Source organism: Anas acuta, chromosome 1, assembly GCF_963932015.1.
Source record: "Anas acuta chromosome 1, bAnaAcu1.1, whole genome shotgun sequence".
NCBI lineage: Eukaryota > Metazoa > Chordata > Aves > Anseriformes > Anatidae > Anas > Anas acuta.
This window is the reverse complement of record NC_088979.1, coordinates 200,661,980-200,677,464: the sequence shown is the minus strand read 5'-3', so window position 1 is coordinate 200,677,464 and position 15,485 is coordinate 200,661,980. Positions and strand designations below refer to the sequence as shown.

Here is a 15,485-nt window from a genome sequence, read left to right as displayed (position 1 = left end):
GTCACAGCATTGTGACTTCTGCAGCGTGGGCAACACCCACAAACAGATGTAGAACTTAAGCTTTTGCCTTGTCAAAGCACTAGGAAAATGCAAGTTCAAGAACTGCTGGACTAAGAGAAAAGGAACATGGGGTCTGGAATGGGTATCCCAAGGAGTCTCCAGTCTTTAAGGATGAGTTAACCAGGGGTCAGAAATGTCCTTGAAATGGCTGATGGTGCCATATTACAGGGAAATAAATTAGATGAGCCCAAAATATCTTCCAGACTTTGCTTGTGTTTGGGAAAAATTTCAATGTCACAGTGAAGTTCATACCCAGATATATAAAACTGGTAAAGTTCGATAAAGAGCCTAGAATTCAGACTATACAGAAATCACCAACAGGACTAAAAGCTTCTCCTCCAGGGGGATTAGTTCTACCATTTCCTGGCCTGTATGTGAAAAGCAGTGAATAATCATTCTCTGTTCATCTCCACACAACTCAACTCTTCTATTATATTCACTCTAACGTTTCAGGCTCTAGAATGTCAGGTGTTATTGTTTTCAGTGAGAGAAAAGCTGTTTTTTCTTTTATCCTCATTAGTCTCTTACATGCCTCTTCTTACTCAGAACCTGTCCTTTGAGAAAAGCTAGAGCTGTTTACACAATCCAGGTTGCTCAAACAGCCTAAACTGACAGCCAATCTTCTGTCTTCAGATCCTTTCTGCATTTTTTTTAAGTACTGCATTACTGCTAGACTTGCATTTTTGTCTGGGATCCCTGGAAAGCCATTTAGTTCTCCTGTGTGAGGTCATTCCAGACAGCAGCTTTTCACTAAGCCTCTGCAGTCTTCCAGCCTTCCTGCAGGGGTCCCCTGGAAACCACAAAATCATGGTTCTCTGAGGCAAAGAAAGGTACAAGAAATAGTGACTTTGCTGCTACTGACCCTGAACTGTAGACTGCAGTGCAACTGATGTCACGTCACTGAATGTGACATCACAACAGCATCCTGTCCTATGCGACCCTCAGCCCACTATGGAAGGTGCTGAGTACCTCTTCTAAGGAAAAAAAATATAAAAATAAAAATCAAGTCTCATGAAAGGATTTTTGCTGAAACACAGAAAATTGTTGTGTTAGCATGGCAAAAAAGTTCTACTATTCCCAGATGAGCAGACCAGATGGTCTTCTCACCTTCCCCAGTTTCCTACATGTCAGATTCCCCCAAAAACCACACAGCATCAGACACAACAGCTCCCCACAGCTAAGATCTGCTCTGGAAGGTACAGGGGTATCAGTTTTCTTGCCATCAGGTTCCAGATCCACACAGTGTAATCAGAGGCAGACTGAACCATAAGGTGATGGTTTGTAGTTTGCCTGGGTTGTAATTTGCCTGTAAAAGAAAAACTTGCACCTTTCTATTCCACAAGTAAGGCAGTTACAACAGTTAGACACTTTACTGTGCTCTTCAGTGGATATAAACCTACAGAGTGCCACCCAGTGTGTTTAAAAGGCTGAAAAGGAATACACTCACCTAAGAAAGGTTTACATTTATTCCTGAAAAGCCTTAAAAATATTGTACAAAATGTGTCAAAAAATAAAAAAATTAATGTTACTCATTTAGCATCCACAGCAAAGTATGGAAACAATGGAAATATGAACAAAGGAAAATGCTCTGGAAAACCCAAACAGCAATCACCAACTCATATCTGCACGCACTCAGGTTGGCATCCTAGAAAGCCCACAAGTAACATTTATCTTGGCAGTCCACATGCAGATAAATTGCATATTGGTATTATTAGAAGCCCTGAAAACAAGGTGATGGAGAAAGCTGGTTATGTGGATTCTACTACAGATGATAAGTTAACTAAAAATAAGTTGGTAACAACACTTAATAAACCAGACCATTCTTTAGAAAAAATCCAGAAGAATCCCCTGCAGCACTGCTACGTTCTTGCTATTCTGTTAATTCTTTCCCTTGTTCCTCCAGCCAGAATTTAATTTTGGCTGCAGGCTGAAAAGTGTGCAGTTTAAACTCCATTGGCCCTAACACTCTCCGCCCACCTCAAGCAGTTACTGTAGGTAATTCTCTACCCTATGGAACTCGTAATGCACCTCAGTAAATAGAATACTCCAGCTTGCAGCTATCTGCTGTGTTTTACAAAAGGAAATTGAATCAAGTATCATAAAATAACTCTGAAACAGAATCAGACAGAGTACTTCCACTGATAAGATTTCCACAAACATTTTATGTAACAAATTTATAGTGATCTTTAAATAAAACCAGTTTGCTCATGGTTGATTTCTATATACATTATAAATACATATACACAGAAAACAAAAACCCTGACATGGTAGAGTCTTGTATCTGCCTGGAAGAAGCCAGAAAGATGTTTTTGGGAACCAAAATCATCTCTTGATTCACAGTTAGCGCCTCAGGCAAGTTTGGAAATGTCTTCATACTGGATACCTTCAACTCGGCGTCCTTTTAAAGGTCCCTGGAAAATAACACAGTGTAAGAAATAAGATCAGAGCATAAACTTGTTTGTTGAATTTCCCACCAGATAACTTAAAGTAACATAGCTAAATAGGCCGTATCAAATCTTGCTGCATTCAGTCATTTTTTAAGAAGCACAACTGAAATGAACAGTACTGGAAATCCCAGGCATTAGCATTTTTATCCGGTGCTGTGCACAGTAAAAGCACAACAGCTACTTTTCTGTTTAAGGGCTCTGCCCAAAAGCCACATATAAATACACAACGGCCGTTGTACAGGTGATACATAGTGGAATGCATTTAAAAAAAGAACTGCAGGTTTGGGATTTGTTCACAACACAGCGTTTTCTTTTTCATTGCCTGCAATCTGACTGCAGAACGTGAAAAGGCTTCAATACTGTCCCAGAAATCTTTTCACGTTCAGGACACTTTGTGTTAGTTCAAGTTCCTCAAATTTTGGGGCAAATATAAGCAGCTGTTTTGAGTTGATTCACTGTAAGCTTCTAAGGAGTAACAGATTTGATTTTGAATACAGACATGTTATATATAAAACCCCTGGTAACCTTACAATCATTAAGAAAATTCTCACAGACTTTAGTGGTTTTCAGAGGTAGTTCCACCCTTTTTTAATGTATAGACTTACAGTTCACACAGAAGGAGGTAATCTTCACATCTACATATACAAGAACATGAGAAAAAATAGCCTCCTTTCCCAAGACCAATGTTTCACAATCCTCGTCTCCAGCCAAAGCTGTGGTTAGGACACCTGCGCAGTCTGTCCTCGAGTAAATTCTCCAGAATCCCGCATGGGCTGAGTTTCTGCAGCCCTTCTTTAAACAGGGTACTAACAGGGTCTATCTCCTGCCATATCCACGAGTTTAAAGATGGTGTGGCAGAGGAGAGCAAAGAAATAGCCACAAACACAGAGGTGATCACGTGACTTAACTTTAGCCCGGAGAAAGGTGGGATGTAAAAAAAAACAGAGCCAAAAACAAACCTCAAATGTAGTTGTTAACTATAAACAAAACAACAGAGAAGCATATAAAGCCCCATATTCAGTCTAGTGGAAGGGAAGAGAAAAAGGGAGGAGAAAAATCACCTCCCTGCATATTTCACTTTTTTTTTTTTTTTTTTTTTTTTTTTTTTACCTTCCCACAAAACAGTGCAACAACAGCCACATTCAAAACAAACATACAAAATATTTTGCAAGTCTCTTTCAAGTTAAAAACTTGCTGAATTTAGCATCTGGGGATCTTCTTAAAAGCAAATAGCAGAACCTTAATCTGCAATGAAGAACAAGAAGCTGTTTTCCTACTGGTTGGGAATAGAGGGGTGAGCACAGCATTTTGTACACCACAAATCCCACCTATAAGACGGGATTAATGACACCTTTTTTTTTTTTTGTGAAAGCTCTCCAGCATACAGATGAAAAAGCACTCTACACAAACTAACCTTACAGCATTTTATACTTACAGAGTCAATGATTATTGTTGCTGAAAATTTCTTTTCATTGATAGATTCCAAGATGCCTTCGTTTCCCCTGTAACCACCATTTAATACCATAACTTTCTTGCCTGAAGTGAGAAATAGGAGAACAGTTACAAAGAGGGCTCTCAACTTCTTTTCATAGAGTTAGGTTCAACTTCACCACCCACCACAGAACAGAAGGTTTCTCCTCGAGGCTCCAGCAAGCTGCCTTACAGCCTGCTCATTCACAAAGTGTTTTCAAGTGGATGATTTGTGGTTTAAAAGAACTTAAATTTAAGTTTTGCTGTGAGTGCTAAATTGGAAAACGAGCAAAACAAACAGCCATACCTGGTGCTGGTATTACTGTCTCCAGATGTGTCTGATCAAGCTTCAGTTTGTCTCCAGAATCAATCATCTTCACAACTGCTGTGTATTTGTCAATCACTTCCTGTTGTGAAAGGCAGAGGCCTAACAGTGACTATGATATCCAAGAATTCTCTAAGTTTACGTTTTCAATGTTAACAAATTCAGGACCATGAGTCTGCATTTGTACATTTACAAATGCAATGACGACTTCTGAGCTGTCCTAAAAGCATCCAGCTCCTGTAAGCCACCAGCTGGCCTCACTCTGAAGGTAAGGCTACCCTCAAAGCGCTTCTCTTAAACATCAAAGACTGGTCTACTTTGTAAATGAAGACCAAAAATTTTGGTCAGCCTTGTCTGAAGGTTTTGTCAACCTTCAGATAAAGCTACCTTAGTTATCCTCTCAAAGATGGGGAATAAATTCTTTCTCTCTTAGTGAGCTAAACTGGCGTTACTGCCTCTCAATGAGGAAAAATGTCACTGACCATCTTTACACCTAGCATAAACCACATTCAACCTCCCTTGTTCAGAGCTCAGTGGAAGACAGCCACCGGTACACGTGACCTTCTAAGATGCTTACCAAAAAAAGCTGTGATTCTGAGCTCTCTATGCTCCTGTCAATCATTCAAAACACACTTGGGTGTTGTTCTTCGGTGCTCCTGCCAGAGACTGTTTGGCCTCGGACTACTTAGTAAAGCATTATTTCACTGGCAGTGGCTAAAAGAAACCACTTCTGAACAGAGCAAGGCTTACAGACTGAAGATTTTGTACACAAAAGGTATCTTGCTCAAAGGCAGCATGCGGTGTAAATATTTGTGCAAAACTGACTTGTCTCAGATTAAAATGCAATTGCACTGCTCTTGGTCTTCTCATACTGAAAAAGTGACCGTTCCCCACAAGTGATGTGTTCATAGGGATAAGCTGGGCAGGACAAAAACAGCTAAAGGATCACTGAGTAAATGCAACTAAATCAATTCAGAGATTTGCTCGGCCCAGACTAAGTCCCAGTGAAGTTAAGGTGAATTACAGCCCCATCAAGTGTTCACTCGAGGCTGAACAGCTTACACAGTGAAACAGAAAACTTCAGAAGTCATCTGCTACCAGAACAACCTAACCAAAGCGATGTGCTTCCATTTGCACGCTTTACCTTAACAACTCCTTTCTTTTTGTGATACTTCTCCCCCAGCTTTTTTGTGACAATTTTTACGATTTCCTGGAAAATTTGAAAGGAAGGAAAAAAAAACACATTAAAATGACAAAATATACAAACAATTACACAATCTAATTAAACATTCAAGTCACTCTAACCCCAACCACAGTGACACTATGGACACACTGAAAGAAGCAGCAATAGCAAAGACTCAGCATTCAACACCTTGTATTTATCCTTGAATTGTTGGTTCCAAGTATAATCTCTCAGGACTTTTTTTGTTTTACATATTCAGTTACATTTTAATATAGGATATAAAATGACAGCCCTCAACAGTTAAAGGGCAGTTCTTGATCTAAAAAACAGTCTAAAATGAGGTCTCGCAGCTCAAAGGCTGATGCTGAACTCTGCATCTCTGTGAGTCAATTACTAGCATAGGAAGAAGACGGCTGTAAGTCACACCACGATTTAAACATCATCTGCAGAGACTGTTGGCACCAACTCCCTAATTAAAGAATTCCACCCCATCTGAGATCTGGTATCTGATGTTTCTAGTTGAGCATGACCTGCAGTCTGAGAGGGCAATTCCTCCCAGATACTTTAATTTCTCATATTTGGCAGCTTGGGAAATGAGTGAATTTAAGTTGGAATCTGCTTTTGGATCTTTACATGCTTCAAATCACTAGCAGCTTTATTGTTTTGACAATAATTTTTAAGACACTTACAGGCTGCAACCAGTAGTCTGTTCGAGATATTCTTTTCTTCTCTTCTTCAAGCTACAGAACAACAAACAATCACCATTTATTTTCTCCTTTTACCGCAGCTCCCCCATGCTTTCAAAAAGCTGAACCAATTCTCCAGACCCACGTCAAGTGGGGAAAAGTACAAGGGTATGTCAGCATGTGTTTGCTGCACAAAAATGAATCTGATGAGATCTAGCAGTCCACAATAAAATGATGGAAATTTACGTTTGTTTTTGTCAAGATATTTTCTTCTCTTGCAAAAGCTGTATTCCTTTACTTCCAATATCTGGATTGTGTGGGGAATAGGCACAGATGAGCAGCAGCAAACAGTTTTAAATGGGAAGTGAAATAGTTTTGCCTTATAGGACATGAAGGTCTGAATTCCACAGGAACTGAAGGTCTGAGGTAACTGAGGCCCTGGGAGAGTGGACCCATTGGGGTTATAAAGACAGAGATCCTTGCACAACTATTACCTCCATAATCTCATCCAGTGCAGATTTCTTCTTTTTCTCTTTGGACTGACCAGAGCTATGAGATGATTCTTTTCTTTTAACTGCCCCTTCCGCTGTCTTCAATGCACTTGGTCCAAGGACACTGCTGGAAGAGCAAGATGGAGTTTTCACAGCAGACCTCAACTTGTCTCCTCTACCAAGCTGCATTCGAAGAACTACTTGCACAAAAAGGCCTGCTGATCTGTCTGACTTCTGTCATGCAACGTCACCTTCCAGACTACTCATGCCTCCTCTAGGACTGCACTTTGCAGCGAGAGCTGATCTCAAGGTGTGAGTTCCACGTCCCCTGATGCTCACTGCAAGCAGTCCAGTTAATGAAAACCACCTAGTGGGCAGTTCACCAGTGCAAAAGCTAAGAGTTGTCTGGGGACTCAAGTTAAATGGTAAAGGCAAAAAACAAGTCTGCAAATAAGAGTTTTACATTTGTTTGGAATATTTCCTTCAAATACTTGAATAAAAATGGCAAGCTTGTGGCTGTAGAGAAGCCACCTGGACTGAGCAACTCTCCAACACGGGTAGAGGCCTGGAAATCCTTCCAGACAGAGATAATCAATCAATCAGGCAGAGGGAGGGAAACAAGGGGAAATTGTAGAAAAGGGCTCTACACCCAGCAAATGAACACCACCTCCAGGGTCATACGTAAAAATAGGCAAACAGCCTATGACTTATGAAAAAAAAGAGCAATCAGCAAAAATATTTTTATCTTAGGGATCAGGGAACACATGAGTAAAGCGAGAACTGCTTAAAGGCACCCTGTATTTGCACGTATTTATAAAAAAACATTTGGATGCAGTAAGAATTGGGGTGTTTTCTCATCCAGAAAGGTGAAGAAGGCTGCTGTGAGGCGGACAGTATGATAATCTTATTATGGCCTTACAACGAATCTCATGTTTTGCCCAGGTTCTCTAGTGAGGATGTTGGATGTACTAGCAAAGGGAAGATTCATAATGGGAACGAGATACAGAAATGGCAATAGAAAAAAAATTGAGAGAAAAATCAAACGTGTCTCAAAGGAAGACTGGAAAACCTCCATAGTAGAGTTCTAGAAAAAACAGCGCATTAAATCACAAATCCAAGAGCAAATACTTAAAAATAAATATCTTATATAGGGCAAAATACAATTAAAACAACAACTGCAATGCCTGCATTTAAGAAGGAAAATGAATATGCTGTGAGGTCACTAAGGGATTCCTGGGTGCCAGGACTAAAACAAATCTTATTTAAGGTATTCATCAAGGACCCTGGGACAAAGAGTGAGAGACCACCAACACTATTCAGGCGTGCCATCAGCATGGACGACACAAGAAAGAACTGGATACAAGAAAGGACTGGTTTACCTTGAAAACTGTGTTTTACAAGAGACAAAATTAACCAGCACATTAGGCAAGCTCACATGCTTTGGAACAGTTTACTCTGAGTAGCTTCTGTCTACTGGAAGCTCATCGGTGTTTAAGAACAACAGAAGCAGAGGAGGGTCTAGCTATAAGCGTGGACAACAACTACCAACGCAGACCAACCATGAGGGTCAAACGCAACCCTAGGAGGCATCGAGCCAGACAAGTATTAGTGCCTTGCATAAGCCACGGTGAGGTTTCCTTTGCAGCATGCGCAAATTGGATCAGCTCTCCTGTTCCAAGGAAGTTTAGCTGACTCTGGAACAAGGGCAAGGAAGGGATCAAGAAAACAAGGCCAGCACAGTAAAGACTAGCACAGTATAAGCCTGCTCATGCAGTACAGGAAAGGTTGAAAGGCTAAAACTGTTCTCTGTATGCATTTAGTGCCTGAGGAGAAAGAATCACTGGGGAGAAAAATAACCATTTACATTAAACACCCGCACCAACACAAGACCAACTGGTATAAACTGGCCATGACTACATTTAGACAGAAAACCGCGGACAAATTCCTAAACATTAGGGCAAACAGGTTCTGAAGGAACTCCCTGTGGGATTATAGGGCTGGGGAGCCCCTGACTGCAGACAGCGGAGGCTGATCAGTGTGTGGGCAGGACTGTGCACGGGTACATTTGCAGTAGGGTGACCTTGGCCATAGCTCCTGCCCATTCCTTAATTAGAAGTGATTCTAATCTTGTCCACTAGAGCAGCCCCGTTAAGCAGGGATTTGAGGATATAAGTTCTCAAAGGAAAAAATAAACACAGGCCCTGGGTTTACTCAAAGGCTGTGAGCATCAGAAGCCGTGCCTGCAGCGGTGATTCCCAGCTCCGTGTCAGGCCCACGGACACACAGAGGGCACACCTCCCCTCTCACCCCCCTTCTCAGCAAATCTCCAACTACATCTCTGTACCCCAAAACCAGGAGCCCCACGCCCTCCAAAATCCACCATCCACAACCTATGGCCTCTTGGCCCTATTTCTGTCCCCAGTCGGGAAATGCAAGCACTAATCCTTGGCAGGATTCTGCAGCATGTGGTATCAGGTTGAACTCAAATGATCCTCAGCAGCAGCCAACACATCTCACAGGTGCAGAACACACCTTTAGGCTGACACAGGGAGGCAGGATTCACTTCAGTCATACATGGAAACTATATCCCCAGTGACAGATAAACCGCAGGCCGGTCACCTTACTGCGAAGGAGATACCCAAATTTTGCTTCAACACTACCATTACAAAGCTTACATACAAGTACCTATCTTATACTTTGAAAAAAATAGATCTCCTGGTACATGATTTCACATTCAGCCAAATTTTAGCAAGCACCCTGAAAGCAAACCTGAGTTTTCTTCACTGAAACCATTCAAGTGAGTGTCTGCATTAAGTTTCAAACTCACCTTAAGCACAACTCAATGCTTAGGGATAATTTACAAGTATTCCTCTAAGCCTGCATCTGTATCTCTTATTGCAAAGAACTACTTTATTGTCTCATTTTCTGCCTGGCATATCACCCATCAGATACCTTATCTGGAAGCTAAGCTTATGATGAGAAGAAAGCTTTCGTTTTACCTGCAATACATTTAATTACAATATTGCCTCACAAGAAAAGATGTGCTGCTCATCACACAGTTCCCCAGACTGCTGTGAGTACATATCGTTTGCATTATTGATCTCTTCTGTCCGTGTTACTTGTGGTTATATGATGACAATTAAATTCGTGAGCTTTAGAAAGATTTATGTCAGGTAGATTCAGCTCCTTTAAAGATGATCAGGGAAAGTGTTACCTCAAATTAGACAAAGCAGTCAAAGGTTTTGGGAATTGAAATGAACAAGTCACGAATACCCATTCACAGAAGGCAGCTGGGACTAGATGGGATTCACTTTAAATAGTTTGATTAGATCCCTTATCCGCCATCTCACATAACAATCCCTTCCTAGAGGAACCTACTACTGCTTATTACCTTATTGGCACCTACCACAGACCTTAGTGAATTCAAGAAGGCTCCTCACAGCATGCGTTTAAGATCTAACCATTCAACCACTTAAAATACAAAAGGAACCATGAAGCTGCCTAGTATCCCCTCCTGAATAAACAGCAGGATGAGACAGCAGACTCCAGATACTCCAGGACAACATATATCTTCCAATACAAATACCATTGACACGTAAGTAATTTGTAAAAGTTAAGGTTGCCCTTAAATTCTTTTCTCACCTGGTTTTAGAAGATGCTGCTACTGAAGTACTTGCTCCTTTGTTTAAATTAAATGCAACTGAAAAACCAAATAAACAAAAAAAAAGAATTACTTTATGTCTATCTTTATATGTAAGTACATTGAAAGGTGTTACAATTTTAACAATCCATAAATGGGAAAGATCGTAAGATTTAAAACAAAAATTAGTAAGTATTTTCACTTTTAAAATAAACTAGTTCAAAAAATTACACTAGTTCAAACAAAGTACACAAAAAATCTCTGTATTTCCACATTTCCATTGCTCTTTTTAACTTATCTCAAAGCACTTTATGAAGCACTGAGCAAGCCTTAGTTCTCAACACATTTTAGTCCCAAGATCAGCTTCTGTAAGTTCTAAAAAACGGCATGTTTCAAGAATCGGTTACCTTTTTCTTCTTCATTTTCTCTGTTCAATTCAGTATAGACTGGTGCCTCCTGCCAAAAGAATACAAAATAGATTTCAGAAAGCTGAGCCAAGATATCATTTTTTTGTGATCACTGATTAGCTCAGTTTTACAGACTACTGTGAGGTTATCTAGTAACTGTAATAATCTGCCTGGCTTGATTCATACAATTATAAATTGAAAACATTATCTCATCACAGGCTGCTGTGCAAACTTAACTACTCAACACTCTCTCCAGAGATGCTGTCTAAACTTGCTTGATTCTAGCATGAAAGGGAAGGGGGCTTACCTTAAATTTTCTCATTCTGAACCAGCATGATTAGACTGGTTTTTGGACAGACTGATAAACTAAAGAAGAAAAATACTGGAATCTTTCCAGATTTTTAGTACTAAAGGCTCAGACCGTTTAAATTTCAATTAGTTTTAAATTAAGGAAAATATAATTGCTTACAACTGCATTTAAATGTACCTATCAACATCCAGGATCAAATGAGAGGTCTCAATCCCAGGCAACAACACATAGGGAAGTCATGGAACGATGCCAAAGGAACAGCTCCCAAACTGCATGCCGGGACTATCAAAAAAACTTTTCACTTTGTGGATTTGATTATTTCAGCCTCCCAGGTTACCTTAGCCTTCCTACTGTACTTGTTATTTGCAGCCCTAAAAGTTTTTAAAACATCATAAATGTAGACATCATCCTGGACATTGTTCACTCTCCTATTTTAAAATCAGGATTTTTAAATTGCTTATGACTTGAAGAGAACTATTACTCACTTAGTGGTAAAGCAAGCCAGGTACAAAGCAATTCCAAGCGTTCCTCCAGAGCAGGCTATAATCTTACATAAATGTTTAACAGAAGTTTCAGGACATAAGTACGATAATGTGATGATTTAAGTATGGGAAAAGACAGCATAAATCAAACCTGACATGACTAGGATCAGACAGTAAGATGGGGAAATAATTTTTCTCTTGGTTTAGAGAAGAACAGTGCTGTAAATGCAGCCACAATTGCCCACTGCTCCCCAGTTTGAACCAATGACCAGCTTGCAACCTGGTGCCTGAAGATTACTCATCACCTTTTAACTGACTGCAAAGGAAATGCCAGTGGAAGGATCCTAGCAGCATTAACTTAGCTTAAAGTAATTATAATGCAATTTTCCTCACCAGTTCCTTCCCCTCCAAGCCTCTCCTAACTTGCTGTTCAATGAATTTAGCAGTTTTTTCTTCATCGTCAAGGTCTTGTTTCTTCTTCCTCTCTTGTTCCTGTTGCCTGCGAATAGTCTCTGGGTCCCTATCAATATACTGAATGTACCAGCCTTTTGGAGTCTCATCCACCTTGCAAAGACCTAAAAACTCAAAAGAAAAAGTTAAATTAATACTAACAAACAACAAGGGAGGAACAAAGAATATATCAAGATCATTTTCATAGCTCATGTGTGCTATAACGACACAAATACTTTTTTGTATATTTCATAGGGAGACAACATACCCCTTACTGGCCTGGTAAAATTGACTTTGAATTATCTTTAGTGATTGTTTCTTCCCTTCAGCTAGCCAGTTCTATTTGGAAATAGGCCAGAAGATGTAGTAAAGCAGACAGAATGCTTTCCTTATTGAAGAAAAGGCTTCCTTCCCATTGATTTAACAAGGAAGTAAACAGAAATCTAACCTCTATAAACACTACACACCAATAGCATCACACTGTAGGAAACTTCACTATGCTCCCTTATTGTTACTGACACTCACAGTGACTTTTCAAACGTTAAATGACTCACGAATGTATCCTGTAGCACACAGGCAATTAAGCCAATGTAAAATTTGTGGTACCACAGTATAACACTCTGTTCCCCCCATTGAACCCAAAATTGCTCAAGTTTAAACCCTTTCATTAGGTCAGGAATGAAAACAATTGTGTGCTTCTTGTCACCTTAAATCCTGAAGGATTCTGTATTTGTAAGAGACGTCCTGCCACAGTTTTTACCTTTTAAATGACAACTCTTGGAAGGTGACTTAGGATTTAGCAATAGCTCCAGTAACTACAGGAAAAGTTTGTGATTGATGTATTTCTCCCAGACCTCTGGCACTTCCCATATGCAAATTCCTAATGGTTAGCACAGAAACATGTTTGGACATCTGCTACACACATACAGGAAAACAGAACTAACACAAACACTTACTGATTACTTAGCAGCAATACAATTATCTAATAATTTTAAAATTTCCTGACCCTGACCAACCCTAGTCACCTTCTCTCCCCAGCCATTTCGTGAAATCAGTCAGTGTCTCCCACTGCGTGGCGTTCATGTGGATGTGCTCGCGGTGACTGATGTATTCGTTGTACACGATGTTATTGTGGACTCTCTTGGTTCCTGAAACAGAATTAATATTAAACGTAAGGATTGGACCTAGGAGAAACCAACCAAAAGGGAATCAAGAGACAACATTAAAAAAAAACAAACAATATTTACCAAATCGTCTCCTGAGCAGCTCTAGGAAATCATTTCGGAATTCCCTTAGGGGATAAAAAGAAAGTATTTTAGGAAAATGTAAAGCATTACAGAGAGATTTTCTACTGTCATTAGCATTTATGTCACAGCAACATAAACAGGAGCACTCTTTGAGCTGAGCGTGATGAAATTCAGCTGCTCATTTCCCTCTTTTCAGCGAGGTGGCACTAAGCACAGTGTGTACACATACAAGTTAAGTCCTCCGAAGGCATTAATACCCTTTCAAAGGGATAAAAAGGAAAGAATGAAGCCTAAACACTTCCCGCTAATTGCTGGTATTTCATTACCAGCTATCTTCCAGGGTTGACTAACGCTGACACAAAACATGAGACAGGACAAAGGGCAGCAGCAGGCTGGGGAGATTGATCACTCATCTCGCTACTAATTCAATGGCAGGAGGATAAAGCCTCCCTTCAGCCTCCTGCTGCAGGCAGCTGCACTGTCAGGCAGGTCAGCTGGACAAAGGAAGGAGGGAAACAGCGAGACCTGGGGCAGATCACCAGCTTCTTATCTCCCTGCAGTGGTTTTCAGCTCTTTTTACCTCTGCGAGCGTGACAGCCGCTGAGCTGGGGCACAACAGGGACATAAATTGTAAGGGAGAGCAACTCAGAACAGGGCTCAGACATGGGATAAAGCTGTCATACTTGGTATAAAAATCTAGAATTAAAATTGCTACATTTAGGGGTAAAAACAAAATCTCAAAAGGGATAAAATTGTCAGATTTTAAACATCGTGGCTCCCTGAAATCTCTCACGCACTTTCAAGAGGAAACTTTTCAAAGAGCCATTAAAAATATAGCTGGCACTAAGGTGTATCAGAATAAATTGTCTTCAGTGGGTCATAAATGGCCTTAAGAGGTCTGGCTGTGCAGATCTGACATAGGAACGCAGAGCTGGGTAAGAAGACGTAGCAAACTTACTCAGAGAAGTAATTCAGGAATTGCTGGGGATTCTCAGAAGCCAACAACAATTGCCTCTGGTGGGACTCGGACATGCAGTGACATTTGAAGCCGTTCTATAAAACAAAAATAACTATTTTAGCTTTGTCTCAATTAGTTTGCTGCTCCTCCTGCTGAGGCAAGCCAGAAACAAAACCCTCCTGAGTTGAGGAAACCAGGAGAAAGAGGGCACTGGCATCCCATGGGCATCTGGTCCCAGGTGAACACAACCAAAAAGAGGGGGAAGGGTCAGAGAGAAAACATCTTTTTCTAACAGGAGAAGCAGGGAAGATCCTGAGACAGAATGGAAGGGTGGAAAGGGTGGAAATGGAAGGGTGGAAAAGGGTGGAAAAATGACCTTACTGTGCTCCAGATACACAGCATCCCCTCAAGCGCGTCACAGAACTCATCCTGAACCCAAGGGAAACCACGACCTCCCTGAACTCCTAAGACTGATGAGAGCCACCTCATAATTATACCCACTGCCTTGTTAAGGCTGTGGGGAGTGAATTACCCCACCAGGGTGGTTTGGAACCACCGTACTCTCCCTCTCATCCCAGGCTGATCAATCACCGTGCTGGGGATCGATTGTGCCCAAAGAAGGCTTGGGGCTTTCTCTGAAGCGGCTCAGGACTTCTCCCGGGGGGGGACTGGGGATCCCAGTGGGATAAATCCCTACCCCAATTAATCAGAAACCATTCAGATCCCACCCAGTTCTCTCAGAGGGGATTTTGGTCCACATAATGAGGGGCTGTGAATCCCCAGAGCCTGAGAATCCTCCCCAAAAGCAAACAGAGATCCCTGGCTCCCACTGAATGAGATCCAGCCTCTCTCTGACAGATTCACTCCTCGCAGGAATGATAACAACCCACAAACGGCAACCGAGGAACGGCTGCCAGCCCTGCAACCCCTCCTGGGAACCCCTATAAGAAGGTTGGGAGCCCAATACACAGCCCCTGAGGGGTCAGGGCCCTTCAGGAGCCCCCACACACCACCCCTAAGGGGGGTCGAGGCCCTTTAGACGCCCTCACACGGCCCCTAGAGGGGTCGGAGCCCTTCAGGCGCCTCCCCCACAGCCCGAGGCCCCCCCCCCAGGGGTAGGATTGGTGCACCCAGGCGGGGCTCACCTCATCACGGCACTGCTTCTGGCACATCTGGCAGTACCAGCGGAGCTTCTGCAGCCCCTTGGACTTGATGCGGTTGGCGATGGCCTTGGGGCTGAGGAAATCCGACTTCCCCATGGCGCCCGCGGGCCGCCTCCTCCCCCCGGCACCCTCCCGGAAGTCACCGCCGGAAGTCGCCGAGGGGCAT

General features: G+C 41.7%; 2 protein-coding genes across 2 annotated transcripts in view; both read right to left on the bottom strand.

Annotated features, from left to right (window-relative positions):
* ITIH5 (inter-alpha-trypsin inhibitor heavy chain 5) overlaps window positions 1-15,485 on the bottom strand; it is a 134,511-nt gene that overhangs the window by 79,433 nt on the left and 39,593 nt on the right. The window lies entirely within an intron of this gene.
* On the bottom strand, window positions 1,509-15,479 carry KIN (Kin17 DNA and RNA binding protein). The gene is made up of 14 exons (XM_068670077.1): window positions 15,302-15,479; window positions 14,157-14,251; window positions 13,199-13,242; window positions 12,977-13,099; window positions 11,895-12,076; window positions 10,710-10,758; window positions 10,305-10,362; window positions 6,666-6,789; window positions 6,175-6,225; window positions 5,952-5,954; window positions 5,447-5,512; window positions 4,285-4,384; window positions 3,943-4,043; window positions 1,509-2,471 (listed from the first exon to the last, which is right to left on the bottom strand). The coding sequence occupies exons 1-14, from the start codon at window positions 15,413-15,415 to the stop codon at window positions 2,409-2,411; spliced, it is 1,173 nt and encodes a 390-aa protein (XP_068526178.1). The 5' UTR covers window positions 15,416-15,479; the 3' UTR covers window positions 1,509-2,408.

Bases quoted from the DNA above. Each gene is read 5' to 3' on its own strand.
- KIN (XM_068670077.1), bottom strand. From the start codon at position 15,415: ATGGGGAAGTCGGATTTCCTCAGCCCCAAGGCCATCGCCAACCGCATC. The intron at 14,252-15,301 runs GTGAGCCCCGCC...TTTGTTTTATAG, and splicing joins AGAAGCAGTGCCGTGATGAG to AACGGCTTCAAATGTCACTG. The intron at 4,385-5,446 runs GTAAAGCGTGCA...CTTTCACAACAG, and splicing joins AAAAGAAAGGAGTTGTTAAG to GAAGTGATTGACAAATACAC.